At 42.1% G+C, this 24,875-nt stretch overlaps 1 protein-coding gene across 4 annotated transcripts in view; it reads right to left on the bottom strand.

Annotated features, from left to right (window-relative positions):
- Window positions 1–1,825: 1,825 nt before the first annotated feature.
- LOC311004609 (partitioning defective 3 homolog B-like) overlaps window positions 1,826–24,875 on the bottom strand; it is a 199,565-nt gene continuing 176,515 nt past the window's right edge. For all 4 annotated transcript variants that reach the window (XM_083996723.1, XM_083996724.1, XM_083996726.1 and 1 more), the window contains exons 24-27: window positions 20,076–20,152; window positions 2,439–2,654; window positions 2,054–2,187; window positions 1,826–1,955 (exon numbers count right to left, since the gene is read on the bottom strand). In XM_083996723.1, the coding sequence (XP_083852849.1) occupies window positions 2,073–2,187; window positions 2,439–2,654; window positions 20,076–20,152 (408 nt within the window). In that variant the 3' untranslated portion in view covers window positions 1,826–1,955; window positions 2,054–2,072. The remainder of the gene's footprint in view (window positions 1,956–2,053; window positions 2,188–2,438; window positions 2,655–20,075; window positions 20,153–24,875) is intronic.

Genomic DNA, 24,875 nt, shown 5'->3' with positions numbered 1-24,875 from the left:
GAAGCCTCTTCTGCCTGGCTTACTGCACAGTGTTGACATCTAATCAGCTTAAACAACTCAGCTCCACATCCAGCTTGAAAAGAAAACAACATTAGTACAACCACTAGTACATGGCAGCAAATTGTAGTGGTTTGATATATTATATGAAATAATTATTGAGTTCTTCTGATTTCCTGCATCCCCTTACTTGTTTAACATTGCTGTCCATTAAGTACAAGCACAGTCATCACACATGTGATCATCCCTAATAAGAGCAGATGTTTTGAAACAAATACTTTATAAAAGTTGGAAGTTAGGAAAAGGCAGTATTAAAAAGCTTTGGTTTGTGTCCTGCTGATTATGAAACGATGGTCTTGTTCCTCGCAGGGCTTCTTCCAGAATATCCAAGTTTATACATTGATATTAGCATATTGTGGTTGTCAGCCTTTTTTTTGTTTAAAGCTATGGATTATTTTTGAATTGGATGTCTGATGAAACCAAAAGTTGAGTAAAAACTCCAGTCATGCCGGATTGATTCACAACACACAGGGTGACTCCCTGGATTAGGTAGAGATGAAAATGTAATCCATGCAACTTCATCATATATTCAAGTAGGGGTCGTTTTCAATAAAGTTAACTATTCAATGACAAACTCCAGTCAAGTAACGGCCATATGCCCTGAAATGAATATAGAAATGTGAGATGTAGCACTTCTGCGATGTGGTTTGATAGGCTCTCATCCTGGGATCGCCTTAACGCTAAATCAGGGTTTTTCAGACAAAGGCCAGCCACAGGTTTTAGACTGAGACCATATCCAGTCCTGGACTTAATATGCCTTTAAATTCATCTCTATTGAGAGAAATGCTTTGGACAAAATGAACGGCAGTCATAGCACTATATTATTAAAAGCATATTATTACACTGAAAGATAATTCATACAGTGCTCTTTTGTGTTATAGTGCACTTCAATTATTCAAATGTTTCCATAACTCACTGACAAAACAAAAGTTGATTGTTACAATTCTCATGAGCACAAAGTTTGTCCTTTCACAGAGATTGGTTTAGTGGAGTTCTCCCTGTTTGGCAAACTGAGACTGTGAGTGTAACTACTGACTAGTAGTTTTCAGTGGCTATCACCTACATGAATGATACCTTTAGGTTTCTTTGTTACCTGTCCACAGGGTTTGGGAACACAGGCCTGTGTTGGACTCGACTCAGCCTCAAGAGGAAACTCTGAGCCTCACAATCATTTTTTTTTTTGTAAACATGAACAGCTTCAGTTGTGACAATAAATTTGGCTTCAATACACAGATGCACTGACACTGAAAGGTAACTAATCTGTGTGAATGGCCCAATAACTAAGGTTAAAATGCCACTACAAGTTAATTGAATAGTATTTTGCGTTTTGTTTCGTTGCTGGAGCAGTAGTAGTGAAAACTACTGGGTACAATATGAGAGAGTGCAAAGCTGTATTTACACCTTCAGTGACTTAATTTAAATGGATCCAATTACCTGGGCCCCTGACTGATTCTTAAAAGAGACAACTTAATCAGAGCATAGTGAAAAAGCAAAAAAAAAAAAAAAAAAAACTGCTAATTTTACACTCTGGAAAGACTCAAAGCAATTTAAATGACTTCAAACAAAAGACATTCTGCATCACACCAGCAACTGTATAATTAACCTCCTTTACCTTTGCTTGTCTGGTGTATTACCGTATACTTTCCAACAGCGTTGATGGATGATAACAACGGTGATTCAAATCACACATTTAGAGGTTTCAACTCTATTTAGTAAGAGCAGAGAATGTAGATGGAAAAAGAAATGTTTTTTTTTTTTTTTTTCATCTCTGGTCATGATGTGTCTACACAGCTGCAGTCATGGCATTCTTTTGTCTTGGGTTGGTTTGGTGTTGCTGTTGCTGTCTTCCTCCCTCCCCAGTATAGCCAAACTGGTCTGGACTGGGATCCACCAGGTGCCTGTACCGGTCAGACATGTCTCAGTCAACTTTCAAGACATTATTCAGGCATATCAGTCATTTGTGAAACAAAGGAGGATTTTGGATCTCAGAATTTACCTTCATCCACAAAATGCCCCTACCTGTAGCCTCCACCCCCAGTTCCACGCATCATAGTGTCATACCGCAGTCCACGAAGCGGAGGGGTAGGAGACGGGGGCACATCTTGACGCAGAGGTCCTCTCTGCTGGGAACTAGGAGCAGAAAACAAGGTGTAGTCAAGCAGTGTGATAAGATGAGTGGCATAGGAGTGGAAAAAAAGGGGGAATAAAAGATCAAACTGGAATTTAACAGAGTAGAAAAATCCAAATCATGTGCACAGAGAGAGGAGTCAACAAGTTAAGTGTTAATTTCTGACAACTCATGACACATGTTTGACATTAGACGACCTTTGTGTGCTGAATCATGTGATAGGTATGTATAGCAACCTCCTGTATTTAATTACCTGGGGTGGGGGTAGTAGCTAGGGTCCACAGCCCGAGGGTCACCTGGCCGTGGGTACGGCTGGCCGGGTGGGTAGCCCGGGTAAGACGGGACGGGTTGGGAGTTGGCGTTAGGGTAGGACATGGGCTGAGGGTATCCCTGTATGGGCTGGGGGGGTCCAGGGTAATGACCAGACCAGGGCTGCATGGGGTAGTCTCCTGGATCCAGTGGACCCCGTCTGGAGAAGAGAAGACAACAGCACGATTTTGAGACAAATGACGCCAGCAGAAAACACAGAGTGAGTTTTCTAAATGTAATAAAAATAAAAACCCTGTTTCATTACAACACTGCACTGAAAAAGACATGAAACACTGTATGTGAGCGCGGCTCCATTCACTCCAGCAGAATGTTACAAAGACAATCAGAGAAATAAATAAACGTGATTTTCCTGCATGACACCGCCACATAGATTAAGGTTTAACCTCTAGCTCTGCTTGAAATAAATAAAACAAATCATCAACCAACTGCTGGCGCTAACACTTTGTCAGAGATTGTTGTTTTCTATTTAGCCCGTGCACTAAGTGCCTGAAATATTCATGAAAATCTGCTGAAAATTATTTGTTTTGCACAGAAGCGAAGAGACGGAGAGAAAGAGAGAGAGGAGAGGCAAACACACGCACACACGCGCAGCCAACAGCCCATCCCAGCCAAAGATCACATAGCAAACAGAATATAAGTGACATGTGGCAGTTTTAAGTAGGCTAGGGCTCAGTTAACATGCACGCAAACACACACAGCTGTGGTAACCCAGTCCAGTCCTGTTAATAGATATCGATGTCTTGTGCCCAGTGGAAAGCAAGTACACAAACATGTGTCATTCACATAGCTAACATGACGGGGTATTACATTTTATCTCTCTGTCTTTCTGTCTTTCTGTCTCTTTTCGTTTGTCTACATTTGTTTCTCATCCTATCTCTATTTACCCATCTGCCTCGCTCTCCTTCTCTTTTCCGTTCTCTTAATCCGTTCATTTTTGACTGCGAGTTTATTCATGCCGGTTTGTACAGTATGAGTGAATAAACGTGAGAAGTGTTTACAAAATGCGTTACAGTTTTGACTGAGTCTATATTTACTCACTGGCTTAATACACTTAAAATAATGTGTAGTGAAGCCTGCACTTGTGCCAAAATGTGTTTCGGAGCAGAATCATGTTTCTCTCATAGAGTGTCATAATGACACTTATCATTGATATGCAGAGTTGAGTGGGTGGGGCTCAACCACCTCCAACCAATCACAGAGTTGACCTGTTGCCTGGAGATAATGGGAATGTGCCACAGAGACAGAGCGACTGAATCACTTGCGGATTTGTACATAAATACTCGCCACAAGCACACACACACGGACACACACACACACACACACAGAGCGCTGGTGGTCTCTGTGCTGACGCCTGTGTGTGTGTGTGGCAATTTGGGTGGTCACTGGTCAGCAGTGGAAAAGTGTCTAACTACCTACATGCCCATCATGTTTGGGATGTCTGCTTCTGCCCCTCCTGTCTCCATATCCACCAGTCCGTGAGTGTGTGTTTTTGTGTGTGGCGTGTGAGTGTGTGTTTCATGAGCACACAACATTTCTGCTTCTCCGTCAACTCGTCTGTCAACCTATCTGTCATCTGTCTTCTGCTTTTCGACTTATTCTGTGACACTTATTGTAAGTCACTCTGGGCGAGCGTATCAGCTACATGTCTCAAATGTCTCTCTTCTTGATAGCCACAGCCGTTGTGTCTGCTTCTCTTCTGCTGGAGAGCCTACCACCCCGCCAGCCTGCCAGCTGCCCCCCCCCCCCCACCTCCCTGCCCCCTCCCTCCCTCGTCTGACCGCCTCTCTCTCTCCCTCTCTCCTTTTTAGAAACTTTTATGGCTACGAGCCTGCCTGCCTGCCTGCCTGCCAGCCAGCCAATCTCTGTGACTTGCCGTCCACCTCTGAGCCTGTATACCTGTGCCCGTATCAGCCGGTCAAGTCTGTCGCTCAGCATTTGGCCCCTGGCCACGATAATGTCACCAAGGCAGAGATAAGAGCGGTGGAGAGGTGACGGGGAGGTGAAGACGGGAGAGAGGAGGAGGGCGATGAGAGGGATACGAAGAGGAGAGGAGGGGTGCAGGTTAGGAGTGAGGGATAGATGCAGATGAAAAACAAAGATAAGAAGAGAGGGAATGAGGGAAAAAAAACACAAAACGCAGCAGCAAGAAAAAAAAACAGCATCTGCAGAATGTACATCAGCAGCAGTAGTTTTCTGAGGAAATACTTTCCTTGTATATGATTTATGGTCCTTTTTAACGCTTTCAATCATTTGTCAAATTAGGACACAGGACGCCACTTTTTTCTTAATTGTATCAACAATTACAACAGAGAGGAAATGAAATGAAGCAGAAAGGGCCTGGGGGCCATGATGAGACAAGTTAAAGATGGGAGGGAGAATAAATGTGGAGAGATGAAGGCATGGAAAAGAAAACAGAAATGGTAGAGTAGAAAATTAAAAGGAGAAAGACGGCTAAAAGAAGAAGGAAATGAGATGAATAGATGAGGCAGGGAGGAGTGACAAATACAGAGAAAGACAAAAGAACAAAAGGAATCCGCCTCACTCCTCAGTTTTTGATTTTTTAATGCAAAGTGATTTTTAGTGGTTCCAGTTATTAAGGATTATACTGGCTAGTATTACCCTGACTAATGAACTCATGTTTATTGGCTGCTTGTGGCCTGCTTAGATTCCTCCAGCCTGTCTCTAAACTACTGTTACTGCCTTCGCCAATTAGTGATCGATCGGACATCAGACAGAAAACATCTGGGAAATTTATTTGACAATTTATTGGATCTGCGGGAGGATCAGTGCTTAACAGATGCCGGGTCAAGCTTTGAATATCGGAAAAAAAATAATGATGAAAGTTTAAATACATTACACTCGTTTTCAGTCATTTCATTTATAGCAGTATTAAACAGAGGACAGCTTTATCCTATGTTTTAAATTGCTGAAATGTTGAGTTTATCAAGTCATCAAAATCAAATGAATCGTCAGAAATGTTAATAAATGTCCTTAATTTAATTTGGCAAACAAAAATGCTTAACATTTGCGTGTTGTAATTTGTTATATGTGAAGGTTTCTGGCTGTCACTGTTTTAAAGCTTCAGACAGAATATTTTGTACTTTTTGTGGGACAATGAACATAACACATGTCACAGCAGGAGTTTGTCTCCACAGACTAAAGGATGAATTGATTAATTAAAGAAACAACAGAAAAACCATTATTATCTGCGGCCCTAGTGCCTGATGAGTTTCCATATTGGCAATGGAGCAGAAATCCAGTGGGAATCTTTTGGGAATCTGCTGTAAATCCGTTGGCAAGTTTGGAATTCTCCCTCCAGGAACCAAGAGAGCACTGCACAGCAGCTGTGGATTACTGGGTAATAAGGGTGGAACCCATTACTGTGGCACGTACACACACACACACACACACACACACACATGGCCAGAGAGAGAGAGAGAGAAAGAGACAGAGAACCTAAGAGAACCTAATTTTTTGCATAAACACACACTGCAAACCTTTGGCTGAAATACATGTGCTAACTAATCGCCCCCTCCCCAAACCCCACATACTCTGGAGGAGGCAAATTGGCACACAGCTGGAGAGGAGTTAAGACCAAATGAGGAGGCTGGTGGTCTGTATGTGTGTGTGAGAGGGAGAAAGAGTGAATGAGAGAGACACAGAGAGAGAGAACGAGATAAAAAGATGGAAACAGATGTAATGAATGAGTCCTGGCACATGCAACAACTAGTCTAACAGAACAGAGAGGGTAATCACACCAAAACGAAAGAATTGAAAACGTTCCAGGCAGAACAGAGACAGAAATGAAGTGAAAATCAACTATGTAATCCACGTTTATGGATGACTTCTTTAACATTGTTAGCTACGTACTGTAGATCCTGCACTCAGAGTTACAGAGGTTACACATTGGGAAAGGATAATTGGAAAGGTTTCTCTCCAGGTCTGACATTAATTGAGAGTAATGTGAGCTTTTCTAATTCTGTGGTATTTAAGATATTTCTGATGGATTTCAGAGGAAACAAGGAGTTGTTATATGTCCTCTGCACCTGCCCCTTTCTCTCATAAACACACACACACTTTCACTTAGTCTTTCGAAAAGGGCTGGATACAGCTGTTATACTGGTAGGAGCACACACACACACACACACACACACACACACACACACATAGAGCGAGACACACACACACACACACACACACACACACACACACACACACACACACACACACACGCACACACACACACACACACACACACACACACACACACACACACACACACACACACACACACACACACTAAGCCATCTATCATCTCAGCCTGTCTCAAAGAGAAACAAATATCTTTAAGAAAGAGAGACAAGACGTAGCGTTGTGACACAACACATTAAAAAACTCCTGAGAGCCAATGACAGCCACATCGCAGATGGATTGTCTCAATAAAACCAAACACTAAAGCACAAACACAAACAACACCGCTTCAAAATTAGAACAGAGGAGAAGTTTCAGATGAGAGAGGGAAGGTTATAAAAGGTGAGAAAGAAAAGAAGGGGGGAGAAAGAGGAGGGATAAAGAGTGATATTTAAAGTGAGTGAAAGAGGAGCGAAGGGAGGAGGAGGAGATAAACTACTGCAGCTTAAATCCAGTTATCTTCTTTATGAGTCTGTATAGCGCTGAGCCCTCACCTTGTGTTGATTTCCATTTAAAACCCATTCTAGGTTTGAGGTTGGGAAAGTACTTCATATATTCAAATTGCATTCAACAGTGTCAGATTCTTTGTCAATGAGAGTCATGATATTTTGACAGTCTGGTAATAAACCAGATTAATAGCTCAAATTGTTCCACAACTTCTGTCGTAATGTCATTCTGGGAGCCAGAGTGAAAATGGAGCCGCTGTGATATAATGTCCCTGGAGTTAAACTAACTTTAATTTTGTTTCATCTTCCTAATGTGATACTTCATTATGAAGCTTTAATCACGGAGGCATCACAGTCCAAACAATGAGGCAATAAAATCTTAAGTGAGAAATAATGAAGGGTAGAGAAAATATTCTATCTTCTATGTGACGAAGGGCAGGGGAAGACAGGGGAGTCTATTTGTGTCACATCTTTGGGTTTTGGCAAATTACATTTGATATTGGTTTTGAGTTGCTTAGTGAATTTGTTTGAGCTTATATATAAATATAGTGTAAATTATAGCATCATGTTAGTTATGAAATTGACTTATGAAAATCTTTTTCATACGGGTATGGCACTTTATAAATGTAAAAAAAAAGGTAGGTTGAACAAGAATTAAAAATAAGACATTGTAAAAATACAAAACAGCTCAATTTCATTTATAACTATAAATTATAAGTATTAACACAGATGGGTTTTAAGGAAATAGTTGTAGCTCATTAATATGCATATTCATGCTGCAAAGTGCTTCAAAATCCAATTATATTACTCGATCCTTTGGGGGGATCCTGAAATGTAATTATGAAGTTTCCATCATGTATTGTTCATCCCGACTGTGTTTTCTAGTAGTCCACACATTGAAACACAGGTGCTGAGGTGATGCTGTAATACCCTGTGTACCATGTACAGCAGTGGTGGTGGAAACTTCATCAGGCTGGCAGTTAAAGAAGATTGAGGCGTCAAGCAGGGAGGTAAAGCTTTCAGCGTGATTGGCAGTTGTCTTTGTTTGACTAAGTAACACCACTCTAAGCTGCTGTGTGAGCGCGCTGCACAGGTACAGTATGTGGCATCTGGAAGTGTCTTAACTGTGAGCAGTGAAAACACAAACTCTTAACAGAACAGAGCCAAGTCATTAAGAATGGCGCCCGGAGCAGCAGAGGGAGGTTTTTTTGTTTTATTAGGAGAAGCCCAATAAGACACTAAGCTGTTTTCCTACTTATGGTTAAGTGGTTACATACTGTGTGTCTGAGTATGTGTGTGTGTGTGTGGCGGAGATGGTATTCTGTTGGTTCAGCTGTCAATGTGGTTTGTACTCATGGTTGTGTATGTGTGTGTGTGTGTGGTTGTGTATGTGTGAGAGAGAGAGTGACCTCCCTTGCCTTCTGACCTCCTGAAGTCACATGACACTCCACCAGTTCCCACCAAACACTTAGATGACAGGGTCAGAGGCTAAGTAAGGGTATTATCAGCCAAGATTAGGTGGCATACCAAATACATAGACATAACATTCAAACTCTCTGGACCATTTGGTGAAGTTAGCGGCCACTTGGTCAAGGACTATACCATTAGCAACCCTGCAGTGGAAGCAAAACAGAATGGAAAGGTGTTCAACACTCACAAATATCAGCACTTATGCACTTTATCTCCCAGAACAAAACTCTTATGGTCCCTCTACCCATGGAATGTGTTTGTCAATATGTTCTTCATTGTCATAGTTGCCTTTTTGTGTCTATTTTTTTATGTTATGTGTAATGTGTACTGCTGCTATTGAACTGTTCTTATGTTTATGGGACTCTGTATGGAAATTAGCATCTTGCTATAATCCGGCACATTTACCATTCCATTAATGTGCACTGTCCCATTCAAATAAACAAATAAAGTAAAATAAAGTAAATACTTTTAACACTAGAATTGTGTTTTTTTTTTTAAAGAACTCAGCAGAGATTGATTAGTTGCCATGCCATACCACTGCTACCAGAGGAGAACTTGCTGCCATAATGTGAAGATGGACTTTTTGAAGCTAAGCTCATGTATTGTTTTTAAGAGAAGATGGATGGGGGATTGAGGGCATGCAAAAAAAAAAAAAGAAAAAAAAAATATTAAACACTATTTCACCAGGGGAGAGGGTTTCATCAAGTAAAAGAGTGGGGAGGCAATCTTTTGTGTGGACTAATTTTGTGTTGGTCTACGTGCCACAGATGTGTATGAGGACGAATGGCCAACAAGAAGCTCAGAGGTAAAGAGCAGACCACTAAAGAATAAAACCTTCATCTGTATTCCTTTCAAACACCCAGAGGGAAAAGGACAGAGAGAGAGCAGATGAATGTGAAGAGGATAAGAAGACGGTGTAAACAGAAGACAAAGAGGTGTGTCTGCAGAGGCCTGAGCCTCACTAACGGAAATGGGAGGTTTTCTAAAAAAGCTACTTTAGCCACAAGATGTAGAAAAGGCTCTGGTAGTCAAGAAAAAGAGAGGAAAAGGTAAAAAAAAAAAAAAAAAAGGTTGAAGAGGAAGACAAGACAAAGACAATGAGGTGGAGGAAAATGAACGGGGAAAAACGAGAGTTCAGATTTGAAAGGGGAAGAAAATAGGATGATAAATGGGGCTACAAGTAGAAGAGATTGAGCCTCCCCGATGGAAGGCTTGTGAAGCTGAGGAGAAAAACATGAAAGAGCGCGGAAAGAAAAGAGCAGAAAATGAGAAGGGAGGAAGAATAAGTTACAGAGAGAAGGGGGGAAGCATGGAGCTGAGGAGAAGAAAAGAAGAAAAAAGGCAGAGAAACAAGGGCTGCCCTCCAGAGAGCTGGCATGCTGAAGGTCAGCATCTGCTGAGAATAATAGGCCCTACTTTAGAGAGATGGACACTCACACACATGCACGCGCGCACACACATTCACAAAAACTCAAAAAACACACCCACTCCTGGACGCATGGTCATACAGTTGATGTTTGATTGAAACTGAACACCTTTTAGGGGCTCCTATCTGTCTTTGTCAATAAAGTTCTGTCATATGCAATTAATTCATGTGGATATCATGAATTACACACTGACCAGTCCAGGAAGCTAACATGATTACATCCCCCTGTGTATGCAAGTGTATGTGTGTGTATAAATTGGAGAATATGTGTGTATCAGGGTTTTAATGTATCAGGACTGTGAGTGTGCATATTACAGAGTAGTTAAAAACACAGCTGAGGGCACAACAGTGTTGCATTGGTTAGTACTGTCACCTCTCAGCAAGGGGATAGGTTCAATCCCTGGTTGGAGTTTGCATGTTCTAACTGTGCATGTGCATTGGTTCTTACTCCCACCATCCAGAGCTCCAAACACATGCACACTGGGTTGATTGGTGAAGTGGATGTGAGTGTGTGAGTTTGTTCATCCCTTTGTGTGTTCCTGTGACAGACAGGTGATCTGTTGGAGGTGTAAACCGCCCTCGCCCAGTGTCAGCTGGATTTGGCTCCAGCGTCCCTGCACAGCTAAACGGTGTAGACAATGGATGGATGGATGGATGAACACGGCTTAAGTGTTCAGAGAAAAATAAAGATGACAAACACAGGCAGGGATGAGATGAAAATGACCACAGCAGGATAAAAAGTGGATAGTGGAGAGCAAATAAAAGGGTACAGTAATATAGTACTTAAAGTGAAAAGTATGAGGGAAAAAGAGTTTGAAAGAGAAAACAGGAGATAGAGTCAAATTAGAGTGCTAAAAATTTTGAAAAAAAAAGTGAGAAGAGAAAGAGAAACAGTGCTGAAAGAAAAAGAAAATTAGATGGAAAAAGGACAGAGGAGAAACCCATTAGAGGAAAGTGAGAGGAACTGAGGGATGAGGGCCTTCCAGATGGTAGGAGACTGTTGCCTCGGAAACACAGAGAGGGCAGAACAATGGGGATTTGGAGTGGTTTTTCGCTTCCCATCATAATACGGCCATGCCATTTGGAAACTGAGCGATGAAGCTCCAGCCAAAAATCACAAAAAACTGACTATTTACTGCAGATAGCCCCTCACAAAAAAAAGGCAAGAAAAATATGATGATCAACATGTCATATGAGCTGATAAATCAGAAACATGTTCAGTACGACCTCACCATCGCTGTCTTTCAGACGCTCCGTTCCTGTCCCTTCTCCCTAAATGGACCTGTTACACACCAGCCCCACCTCCTGTGAACTCGAGTCCTCTTGAAATTGTCCTGTGTTATCTCTTGGATCAGGACTGAGGATGCAGATGCCAGGGGTGGCCATCTTTTTACAAACAACAATAACATAGTGACAGCAGCTGAGTGAAGATACAAGCTGCACTGAACCATAGAGATTAAACAAACCCCATGTCAGGGAGACTAACCAATTACTTGTATGGATATGGAAAAACAAAGGAGCAATGATTCTGTTTATTAAATTACATTAATATTAAACCTTTTGAAAAATGTACATATTAATTTATCTTCTGAAACGCAACATTCCCAAACTCTAATATCAGAGGAAATGATAACCTTGTTGCAGAGAGAAGCTCTAGAAATGAAGACATAAGTCATGTTAAATGGTGCAAACCAAGTCTGCAGCCTTATCAGCTTTTAGATACTTCATTGCGTAACAACCATAAAGACAGACTGATCGCACCGGCAGTGAAGCGGCTGCACCTTGTAACTCTCGGAACGGGCCGTGTCCATCTATACCGCTTGGTATTAGTCAAACTAAAGATGACATTTAGTTATGGCACCGTCATACATAAGCACTTATAGGCAGTGTAGTGGGTGACTTCCTGAAACATCATGAAATCCATTACTGGTAACAGCATATCCCATTCAAAAAGCCTCCATTATATCACATCTTGAGCCAATAAGGTTCCCCTCAACAAGATGTAATAGTTTCAGGCTGGGGACATTTTGCTCCGCGCACGACCACGGGATACAAATTGCTGACAAAATTACAATCTCTCAATAGCCACTAATTTGGTGCAGGAAGAGGAGTTCTGAAATTGTTCTTGTACCAGGGATATCCTGGCACACACACACACAAGTACGGTCATGGATTCATATGAAAGTGGGGAACACAAACACACACACACACACAGCTCGCCCTCTACCTTATAGTTTGCACTGCAACAGCAGCAGCTTAGCCTCTGCTACCGCTACAGTGACTACTGTAAACAACTGGTGATGTTAAATTTCATTTTCACTGAAAACAGAAAGTGTTTTTGCAACTTTGGTCATGGAAGCAGGACATCGAGTCTGGAGATAAATGTGTGCATTCATTCACCGGCTTGACTGCCACAGCCTCACTGTTTTATTTTAACGTCAAACCCCATGCCTGTTGAAGTAATACGAGCTGCTTCCTGTTTCAACAGATTCATAAATCATCATAACAATTCATGGTGCCTTCTATTTGGTATCAAAGCTTCTGATGTGAGTTCAGTTTGTGAAACAGACTCATGCAGCGTGTCATGGATTGAGTAATGGAGGAAAAGAACTTTAAATGCTCGCACAAACACATTTAATTATCATTTTAACTATGCAATATAACTTTGAGAATTTCTGGGGAAAAAAATGCTTGCAGCAGTACAGGGACAACAGATGGTCATTAGGCTGCTGCCAGATGTTAACTTTGCACAGCTGCAACTGTTGAAATGTATGAAACATAGTCCATCCTTTTGTGCTTCATTCAGGAGTAAATAACAACATGTAATTCCTTAATGTATTTCCCACACATCTGATAAGTGATGAGCTGCTGGAAAGAACAAGCGAGCTATTATCTGCCCTGAAAAAAAAAGGCAAATGCATAACAACGTGGATGATGTGAATGAATAATTATCTGGAATAAGGAGTGAATTTTGACTTTATATATTATAAGGAATTAAAAACCCTCTGTCCCCCCCAAGATAAACTTCATTACTTGGGTATTATTCTACCAAAAATGTAAAATGTGTATATATATATATCCACAAATTTAAACCTCTATGACTCCACATGAGCAAGGTATAAAAAACCAGTTCAACTTCAGAGTTCACAAAAACCTGTTTAACATTCGCCGGCCGGGACCTGAAAGGAAAATTTCCTCCCTCACCCCGGGGTCCACACATATGAAAGCATATCATACTCCTGTCATGCCAGGGCCCACTGGTTCTGCAACACATTATGGGTTGTAACCCAGCATTTTAGAGCCCATGATGAAGATCAAAGCTGTGAGCAGAAGTCTTTAAAGCGGCAACGGGTGAACACATTAGAAACACTAGAAGCCAGGAACAAGATAGGGTCAAGGCAGAGAAAGAGGGAAGGAGGGAGGGTGGAGGAGGGGAGGCAGAGTCTTTCTTGGTATCCCCTACATGCCTAACAAACAAGCAGAGTCTCGTTGAGTCCAGAAACATGCAGAAAAAAACAAGTGGACAATGGGCTGGTTTGTGCAGCAGTTGTAGAGTGGTCTGGGAAACTCTCAGGCCTGGTTGGGAGGTCTTCTCAAGAGAGATTGAGGAAGAGAGGCAGAAAGAGAAGTGAGAGCCGAATGGCCATTTCATTTCCCTCTTCAGCAAGAGTGAGACGATATTCAACAATGTCCTTTTCACCCCTATGATCAGGAAAGAATGTGAAAGAGAAGCGGGCAAGAGAGAATGAGAGAGGGCAGAGGACAAGAAACAAAAGGCAAATAAATGAGGAAATATGATTGAAAGTATGGATCGGAGGCCCTGGGAGCAACTTCAGAAAACACAAATACACAAATGCGCTGCAAATTCACACAGCACGACAAAGGTGTTTCCACAAGACGGTAAAAAAAATGATGAACCTGACTGGAACTTGTTCGATTCCCTTTTAAAGTTAAACACACTGATATACAAGTGTGTCCCTGCAGGTTCAACACTTTCAGTTGTAAATAATCTGTTTGAGAGGGAGAGAGAGAGAGAGAGAGAGAGAGAGAGAGAGAGAGAGAGAGAGAGAGAGAGAGAGAGAGAGAGAGAGAGAGAGCAAAAGGATGATGTGGAGCAAAGGGTCACGGTTTGAACTCCAATTTGTTTTTTGTTCTTTTGTTTTCTTCATTCATTTGCAGTGGGCGGATGTTTTCATACATTACAGTGTGTTGAGCTCTCAGGGCCAACCTATGAAAGAGACACAAGACACAGTATTGCATCTGCTTTCTAATTACTAATCATCTAATTATCATGAGGATGAGGAAGTGACAGCCTTCCCAGAAACCTGAACATGAATTCTGATTGGCTCTTTAAATCCAATAACAGTAATAACTAGGACAAATGGGAGAGGGTGTTTGGCTAATCCAATTGGGTCAGGACAATGACTGGGACAACGGGCCTTTGTTATCAAAAGACATTTTTGGAGAGCAGAGTCATGATGAACATGGACAACAAGGAGGTCTTCAAGAGAAATATGGGCTGATGGGAGAACAAGGTGTCATCAAACATAAAAAAAACACAAAGGTGGAGTTTAGTTTGTTGATATGAGTGGACGGGTTATATCACTCAATGTGATCCAATTTATGTATTAAGCTAGTTTCCTTCTTCTCTTTCTGTCCTGATGAGATTACTGTGGTCAATAGTCTGTCACAACCTAACACTGTTAACAGTAAAGATGAGCCGGGGGAGCAATCTGTCAACTTTATGCCGTTCTTTTCCTTTTTTTTTTTATTATGAAGACAACTGTGGAAAACACGTAAATGTATGTGTGTATGTCACACACACACACACACACACATAGAAATAAAGAGAAAGAGAATGTGCAAATGGCTTCATAATGGCACACACATGGTAGGGGCGCAACCTGCTCATGTTGACCAAGCACATACACTTGATAGCCATCTACCGACCCCACAAATGACACAAACCCACACACACACACAGGTGCACACTCACACACACATGCACACACACAGCAATAGGCATGTATGCATACAAATCACTGAATTTATGTCAAACAGATGTACATTCACCCCAAAACATTAACCCAAAATTAGAGAGCGGTTTCATGCCATGTAACCACAAATGTCTGGGTTTGATTCCACACAGGAATGTTTTCTGAATGTCAAACACCTCCCCCTCCCCCGCCCCATCCCCAGTCTTTCTCTTTGTTTCGGGACTCTCTCATCTAATAACCACAAGAAGTGTGCGGCTTTGTCATACTCATTATTCTCAGAGCACATGTGTGTAAATTGCCAAGTTGGTCCTAGACAAACCTACGGAAGAGGATTAGGGCCGCTGTGAAAAAAAGAAAAAGTGAGTTCTGACTTTTTTCTCAGAATTCTGACTTTAAACTTAGAATTTTGACTTGACTGAGAAAGAAGTCAGAACTCACTTCCACAAAGCTACGTTCACATGGAGTCCGACAGACGGTAAATGGCAAATGCCGCTGGAGGGAACGGTAAAAAACAAACAAACGGTCGGATGGCACGGCACAACAGCAAGACGTGTCACCATGTTGCTATGGCAACGTCAGCATACTCGTACTCGTACGTCACGTTCGATTGAGGAAACTGTCGCGGCAGACGGCAAAAGTTAAAATATTTGAACTCGGAGTCGTGATGGCATTGCCGTTTGCTGTTGCCGTCCTGGGTATTTTTTTGCCGTGCTCCCCCAAGTTTTACCGTCGTCCTCTCGTCCACTAACATGACATCCAGCTTGCCGTCTGCCGGACTCTATGTGAACGTAGCATAATCCTCTTCCGTACAAACCAGATATTTAAAATTCATGGGGGCTTTCACACAAGTAGAGATACGGCCGCACATCGCTCAGTCCCAGCTGTGTACCTTGTTTTGATATAATAACAGCACTGGGAGAAAGTGAGATGGAAGGAAAACGGTGAAATACACAGAGAAGGTGAGATGTTGGGCAGGCGGGTGGGTAATTTCAAGAAAATGGCAGTGAGAGGAGACCTTGGGAGGATTTCAAGTGAAAGGACATGGAGTGTTGTGTCTTCCCTTTCCACTGCTGTTTTGTCAACGCTCCTTTCACATGAAAACCCACACCTCTCAGCTCTAAGAGAAAAATACTTTAAAGGAGTAAGAGAGTTAAGGGTGCTATTTTCAGATCATTAAGTAGAGAATACATGAGCAGGTGAAGTACTGAATGTATGAATGGGTTGTAAGCGGCTGGTGGACGAAGATCACCTGGAGGAAAGATTCTCTAAGAAAAAGCATGCGTTAATCTTTACCACATCAAACCTGGGTTTATCTGTGAGCTGTGCTGAGGTTGTAACTTGTGGGCTTAGATTTGCATATGACTGATTGAGTCATTGTGAACTCACTCACACTGTGTTTAGAGTGAAAATCAACCCAATGTGACAATTGCAACGTGCACCTCCAGAGGCTGTTTTTAGAGATTTTAGAAATGCTAGAATTTTAATTGGCTGATAGAGAGGGAGCTATCGGGAAGCTCACGTCATGAACTAATATCACACTAACAGTCAGACACTAAGTTGCTAACAACAGTGAGTTATAAGTGGCATCAATCCAGACTGCAAACGTGGGCAAACATGGGTTTTATTTCAGGTGACTCCCAGTCCTGTGTTGCCTGAACTGCACCCCACTCAGATCGTAATGTTGCCCGAGGCAACAGGTTTTATATTTTGCACACATGATGACACCAGAAAGAGACATCAGGAGCTTTTCCTCCATCCTGACATCCTGATGGCTGCCCCCTCTGTAACCAGCCTTACAGAATGACATTGTTAGTAGCAATGCATCACTGGATTAGCAGGTTGGCTGGTTTTAAATGTAAGATAAAGGGCACAGTGTAGGCCCAACACTCATGGGCCTACTGAATATAAAGATGTTGCTATTAGGGGCAGAAATATTGCATATATTTTCTGTCTTTGATCTGTTGCTGAGTATAGTTTCATTTACATGTAAATACAGATCTTATATGTTAAACATTAGCTGACAGCATTAAAAAGCCCCCTTTGCTTTGGAGGGTTGTTGCCACTGATGAGACCAACTGTTGGCCTTTGGTTGTCATAGTGATTTGCGACATTTATAACCATGTTTAATACTTTGGCAAACATACTTTAGTATGTGTGTATCTGTTTCTAATAGATTAAATTACTAAAACACTGAATAATTTCATGGAAAAGCAAAATAAGTGATCAGTGAGCAGACTCCTCTCTGGTTCTCACAGTGACATTTGCTGACAGTATCGTAGGTAAAATGTTTCTGCCTTAGGCAGGCAAACATCATCTGCTTCTACTGGGTCATGTTTTAATTTTAGAGCCATCAAAACATCGTCTCACAGTGATAGCACGCACACATGCGCACACCCATGCTCACAGCGCACCCAGTGCTCCAGTTAACTGATTTTGAGTCAAACATACAGTACCTGACTAAGCAGCCCTACAGCTATTTCTGGACTCACTTGAAAATAATATGAACACAAACTCACACATACACATATGCACATACACAAATGCAGCTCTTCCCACACCCTCAGATACAGGTACACAGGCATGCAGACATTAGATACACACAGCCTGCCAGCTATTTCTGGGCTAGTGGTGAAATAATATGTTTTCATAAGGTCAACAGCCTGGATGTGGTTTCCAAACATGATCTTTCTGACTCTTTAGACACTGAAATATCTCTGGAGTTAATTGACAGCAGGAAGAAGAGGGAGAAGATGCAGAGGCAAGGGGAGGAGGAGAGAGAGACGAGTCCCTTTCAGACATAAGTGTATGCATTCAATAACAGCTTTTCAGCTCTTAGACTGGTATGTTTATTGTGGAAAACTTTCACGAGAGGCTGTTGTTATGGGCTGAAGTGCAATGCTCATATTGTGTTTGTGTCTTTTTTCTTTCTTTAAAAAAAAAAAAAAAACTTGAGCAACATGGAACGTGTCTCCTCAGAGCTGGAGAGTTACAGGATTTAAGGATTATACCATACAAATGCGGACTCCCTGGTCTTCATTTGTATGGTGTATGTAAAAATGTAATAAGTAAGAAAGCTGTATTACTGCTGACATGACTGGTTTAAATCACAAGTCACACATGTAGAAAATGTTTCAGAACTGTTCCAGGGTCAGACGACTGCCAGAGTAACCTTTATGGAAAAATGACACGGGGCCCTTTTCAAACATGAGGCCTACATGTAAAATTGGCACAGCATTTACGGATTACAGTGCATGTCTGAAAGTGGAAACAGAGACAGGGTGTACTGTATGTGAGTGAGAGAGTGTGTGTGAGTGTATGTGTGTGTGTGTGTGTGTGTCCAATTTCCCAAGGCTTTTCAGATACCACAGCCAGACCTCAAAACTATCATCACTGTTCTCGCTCCCATCTGCCAAACTCATCACCCACACACAGACTCTCTCTCTCTCTCTCTCTCTCTCTCTCTCTCTCTCTCTCTCTCTCTCTCTCTCTCTCTCTCTCTCTCTCTCTCTCTCTCTCTCTCTCTCTCTCTCTCTCTCTCTCTCTCTCTCACACACACACACACACACACACACACACACACACTAGAGGTGTGAAATAGCCATCCCTCAGCATTTTAACAAGGGTGGGAACCTGGCTATAAACTTTCTAACGTTCAAAACTTCTGTCTGTCATTCCACTCACTGACTTCTTCTCTCTCTCTCCCTCACAACTGATTACTCTATCTCACAAACACACAAAAACAAACATTTGTTGTTAGGTTGTTAGTCTGACATCACATGGGTGAAAAGGAGAATACAAGAAAGGATAAAATAAGAAAAAAAGAGCTGTAAAGGTAGCAAAAGTTTTAAGACAGGTTGAAGTGGAAGCCTTTCAGGTGGTGAATGTTGCTTGTGCTGAGGAAAAACTGCTTTCTTGTGATGACAGCAGACTATAGTATGTCTTTGTGTTTCACATTATGGTATAAATGTTTAAATGGTCAGTGGACGGCCGTGGCTTCAATAAATCATTAAATAAACGTATGAACAAGCGTGGCCATTCAGGAGGCAGTCTGACTACACCAGAGCAGCCATCATGAGACAAATGGGAAGAATCCTTCAGCAATTGATTAGTATACCCAGGAAGCTGTTATTGTTGTTGTGTTGGCTAATGTCGGTGATATTTCACGCTGTCTAGGGAGGAAAACAACAAAAACACGCTGGGCAATGGGCTACAGCACAGGTCACACAGACAGTGGAGCGCTTATGTTTCCCTGCTGGGCCGTTTCCTCCGCCTCCTTACACATACATGTATGGTAGTTGATAATATGCATTAGAAAAGTGTATGGCTATTTTCATATAAAATGTGATCTCTGACAATTTGTCAAGCAGTTTCACCTTATCAAATGACATCATCCCGCATCGCACCACAAGGTCGCAAGAGCTAGTTCACTGAAATCATTGTCTTTTTTTTTTACCTGATACGATTTTAACTTGTTTTATTATTTATTATTTATAGTACAGCACCGCAAGAAGCTGGTGAGAAACGGTATTTTCATTTCAGCCTATGTATGAACACACATTTGTGAGAAATGACAATAAAGTGTCTTGAAAACCAACAGACAATCAGTTCACATTTGGGTGCTTATGCACTGATAGCAATAAACCCATGATGAGGTCTTTATCTTGTGATAATGTCCACCAAAATTGAAGAGAAAATTGAATAAACAAATAAATAAATTAAAAAAAGAGACAGAGATGAAAAAAAAAAGGACACCCGATAAGACACTCGTGATGACTTTCAAAATGACTGACTGGGTAAGTTCCTGCTGGGGGAGCAGAATCAGGAGTCATGGATCAGTTTTCAACCCCTGTGTGAGTGTGTCTTCCCCAGGGAGAGGATAAGGTGAGTTCCTGTCTGAGACTGAGGCCGCCAGAGACACACATACACAGACACACAGACAAGGAGGACTGTGCAGATTTAAACAGAGGGTTCAAAGAGGAGAAGAAAAGAAAAGAAAATAGATTCTTCTGAATGAGAAGAAGAGGCCGTACCTTGGTAGGGAGGCATACTGGCGCTCTACGTCTTCATAACGTGGTACCATCCGAGGGTCCGTCCCTCTGCCTGGCATCTGGTGAAGAGACACAACCGGTTAGTTTGTACTTTGATAGTTTATTTTTTACTCGTTTGTACTAAAGTTTTTTTTAATATCTTAAGTTAAAGCCTGAAATTATAAATTTCCGTGACTCAAACACTAATAAACTGAGATACTGTAGGATTCAGTGAGTGCGAGGCATACCCAGAAAGCCCCAGTTTTCTGTATTTGTGTGTCTCTATATGTGGTTGAACATGTGTGTGTGTGTTTATGATACAGGGGTAATTTAGGATTGACAAAGGCTAGTTATTAGGGATTTAGAGTTAGAGTTTCCATCTTCTGAGGGTATTTGTGGGGGGTTGGGGAGGGGTCTCCATCCTAGATTAGGTTACTTCAAAACAGGATGGAGTTGTCTCACTTAAATACACACATACACACACACACACACAAACAGAGTCACACATACACAGAGTCACGACTCATCTCCATCTTGAGAGGGGGAAAAAAAAAAGATTAAGTCAAGCTGCTGACAGTTCAATCTCTCGCGTGTCCTCTCTCACTCCTCATCTCTCTCACTCCTCATCTCTCTCTCTCTCTCTCTCTCTCTCTCTCTCTCTCACCCTCACATCTAGTTTTCTCTTCTTATTCCCACCCGTCTCTTTTTCCCTTGCACACACACACACACACACACACACAGATTATCCCAGTCTTTTCAGTAGGGAGATTCCAGCTGCTGCGTTGCTCCTTAAAGACGCCGACTAAACCCCAAACGACAACCTCAACAAATACAAACACATGCGCATGCACACACACAGACATACACACATGCCATTTTCTTTGTAAAACACACTCGATATTGTAAATGAGACTCATTTTAATATGACGTGGGGTGAGAAAAATAACTTCTATGCTGCATTACGCAGTCCCTTCAGGGTCTGCATGATGCTCAGTCTCTGAAAATAGCCCATTACATTTAGCCCATCACACCTTTGCCACTGTGAAATGCTGCTTTTTCACAACACACACCTCCATCTGATCAAATTGCATAACGCATAACTGTTTCTTAAAGTACACTGATGTACCCTCCACACGACATTACTGTATGTCATCTGCACATTTTGCCATAATGTACTTTAAAACTAGGGAGCACTTCATGTTCCCACATAGTGGGAAAAAAAGAGTAGATATTACAACAGAACATAATGGAAAGGGGAGGGTGAAGTGTATGTGTGTGTCCCAAGTGGTGAAGACAAAAGGTTGAAGGTTTTATAGAAAACTAGGTTCTTCTTCTCTCCTCCACTCAAGGTAATGCTGTCAATGCGAAAGGTGCCGAGAATTAGATATCACAGACCGCAGCTTTTCTCTCTTTCTCTGCTTCTCCTCTCTCTGCATTCTAGGGAAAGATGCCAGGAGGCACATAAAACAGATTTGCTGGTCCTGCTTTCTTTTGAACACCTGTCTTTATAGCTCCAATATCTCAGGTAGAGAGACAGCGGGATATTAGGAGGGGAACAGAGAGGTGGAGCGAAGGAATGAAGAAAAAAAGGCATTAGATGGAGAAGAAAGGAGGAAGGAGAGATAGAGCGAATGAGAAGTAAATGAGTTGAAGAGAGCTGGTGAGGGAAATGTAGAGAGGGGGGGTATATTACTAAGACATTCAGAAGTGGCGGCGACAGAGAGAAGATGAGAGGTGAATTATAAAACAAGGGAGAGGACGGGGTGAGGACGGGGACGACAGAGCGGGGGGGAGGTGAGAGGACATTAGCAAACAGGGTTTAAACAAGATGTTAAAGGCGGGAACTGGAGATGGAGAGACATGAAGGAGGGATGGCTAAAACAGCTGGTGGTGATGGAGAGGTGAGAGAAGACAACAGGGGTGAAGAGAAAGTAACAAGTATTGAATAGAGGGGTGAAGAGAAAATAAATGAAAGAGAGAAAGCAGTTCAAATAGTTTTCACAGAACTGTCCATAAGGGATAAATTTGGCATTATTTTATAGTCTGAGCCGCTTTATCCTGACAAAAGCTCAGCGGTTCCACGTAATGCTTTTGTAAGGGACTTTTTTTTTTAGCTGTAGATAAATAAACATCTCTGTGTGTGGCATTGAATTAGAATACAGTGTCTGAATGAATGGTTAAAAGAAGGTCTCCCACTGCTCATTTATGTGCTTTCACTGACAATACATGTGCACCTCTATAGCACATCTTGTTTAATAAAAGCTATCAGGCTCTGGCTACAAGGTCAGTACTTGTTAGATGGATCAATTCACCGCAGGTTTTAGTCTATTCGTGGGATTCATTGTCAATGAGCAAAATGAGAAAAGTATAAATTGTTTCAAGTTTCAGTTGACCCTGTGTTCCAGCACACACACACACACTGACAGGGACTGTGGTTTGGTGCTGCTTCACTGTGTGAGTCTGTGTTTGTTTCCATACAAATGGATCAAGAGCAGATTACTGTGTGAGGCACCATGGATATACACATGTGCACAGGAAATTAGGAAGTTGACAGTGATATGTGGGGAAGCATGGGAACTATATGACAGAGATGAGTCAATAAATAAAAAAAAAAATAATAATAATATTATTTTTTAATTATCAGTGTATGTGTGTGTCTCTGTGATCCAGATTGGTTACTGCTTCTGTTTATAGGTGCAGCAGCATTATTGGATAAAACAAATAAAAGGTACAGCAGAGTTTGATTTACAGCGCTGAGCTTCTCACACCGTCTTCAAATGATAAATTCCGGTGAATCCAGCTTGTGTGTATATTTTGCACTGTGAAAAACTTTAGAGGCCAAGGTAACAAAACACACAGGGTTCGGCTGAGAGATCCTGAGAGCTGCAAAGATGACAATCTCAGAAACCATTCAGCCAGAAACCGTTTTTTTAAGCTGCGAGCTGAATGAGTACAGCTGCCTGTATTAGTCTGTATCTCTCTCTCTCTCTCTCTTTTAGTGTGTGTGAGAGAGAGAGAGCGATCGAGAAGGAGAGAGAGAGATGTTAGATGTTAGTAAGTAGACTCCGACCGCATTCACAACTGTGACAGGACGAGTACAGTTCAGGGCAAACACTATGACAGCTGAGCCTGCGTGGGACACACTGTACACACCCTCTCTCTTTTTCTCCTTCTAACACACTCACACACACACACACTACACACTCAGAGTTACATGCATAAACGTAGCAACATGTGCGCACAATCCATTTTCCCCACACATAAACAGCACACGCACAATCTTTATCTTTCAAATGCAGCTACTGTTCACATACACACACAGCCAGATACACACACCTCCCCTCCGCTCTCTCACACCAGCCGCGCGCGCACACGCATGCACAACTTAAACACACTCTCACTCACTCACTCACTCACTCACTCACTGAGGACTGTGGCAGTAGTGTAGCACAGTGGTTGGGGTAATGGTCTAGTGAAAAACCATTTCACGGCATAGCGAGCAGAGGAGAGGCGAGGAGGAGAGAGCGGAAATCAAGCAGAAGAGACTGATACTGAAGAGAGAGGGAGCAGACACACACACACACACACATACTCACACAACTGTCTCGAACACACACACACACACACAGACTTATGCAGACACACACACACTGTAAGAGGGACTCATCTTTCTCCTTTCAACAGACCCTTCAATTTACCCATAAAACACACCACCTCATCACTTTCAGCACTGACACACACACGCACACACACATACACACACAATCTTACTCCCTTTTTTTCTTTCTTGGCCTGTCTTACACACACACATGCACACACACTGGCTCAAACGTCCCATCCTTTTCACTCCAGCTGTTTCAAGGATTTCAAAGGGATTTAGATGGACATGGAGTATTTGGTAGATGCATGCTCCCTCAGTGAGACCACTTAGCCCAAATGTGAAGTGTCTCTTTCTGTTTTCTTCTGCTCTCCTCAACACTCTTGTCTTCTTCTCCACTTCTTCGTCATCACTGGTCATCATCGTCTCCCTCTTTCCCCTCTTCATCCCTCCATCAGGGTCCTCCTTGTGGCTCCTTCTCATGCTCTCATCCTCAATCTCTCTCCCTGTCCACACCTCATCTTTTCCTTTCATTAACCAACTCTCCTTAAGTGAAATAAAGGGTCCCTCCGAGTCCTGTTAAATGTCCTCCCTTTACTCTTAGTTAGTCCCCTCTATCCTTCTATCCTTGATGATGTTGTCTTTCTCCACCTTCCTTTCTCCTTTCCACCCATCAATTACCCGTCACTGATTTCACACCTTTCTCTTCATCCTATTCTCTTTAATTTATCTCCATCAATCTTCTGTATCCTCCACATAATTGTCTTGATAAACCCCTCCCCTTTCTAAAATCAATGACAGCAGAGAAGGAATCGGTCACATACACACAGTCGATCGGTCACAAAGGAGGTTCCCTCTTCTACAACCCCCCCACCTTCCTCCTTCCTTCCATATATGTTTCTTTAACTCTCAGTCCATGTCTTTCTTTCACTCTAAATGTCCTTGTCTCCTTCCATAAATCGATAGAAAAAGATTTTGCTTCCCTCTGTCCTCCTTCCATTGTGCCCCCCACCCAGCCTCCCACCCTTGTAGAAATCAATGAATAAGGGGAAGGCTGCTCCTAATCCGTATCAGACATATCGTTCTGCTCAGCCAGCACTTTGAGCTGACTCAATTAAAACGCAGCTCAGAAGAGGCTGGAGTTCATTTGTGTGTGTGTGTGTGTGTGTGTGTGTGTGTGTGTGTGTGTGTGTGTGTGTGTGTGT

This window comes from Trachurus trachurus (assembly GCF_905171665.1).
Source record: "Trachurus trachurus genome assembly, chromosome: 21".
NCBI classification, from domain to species: Eukaryota; Metazoa; Chordata; class Actinopteri; order Carangiformes; family Carangidae; genus Trachurus; species Trachurus trachurus.
The sequence above is the reverse complement of the archived record's forward strand: the minus strand, read 5'-3'. Positions and strand labels throughout refer to the sequence as shown.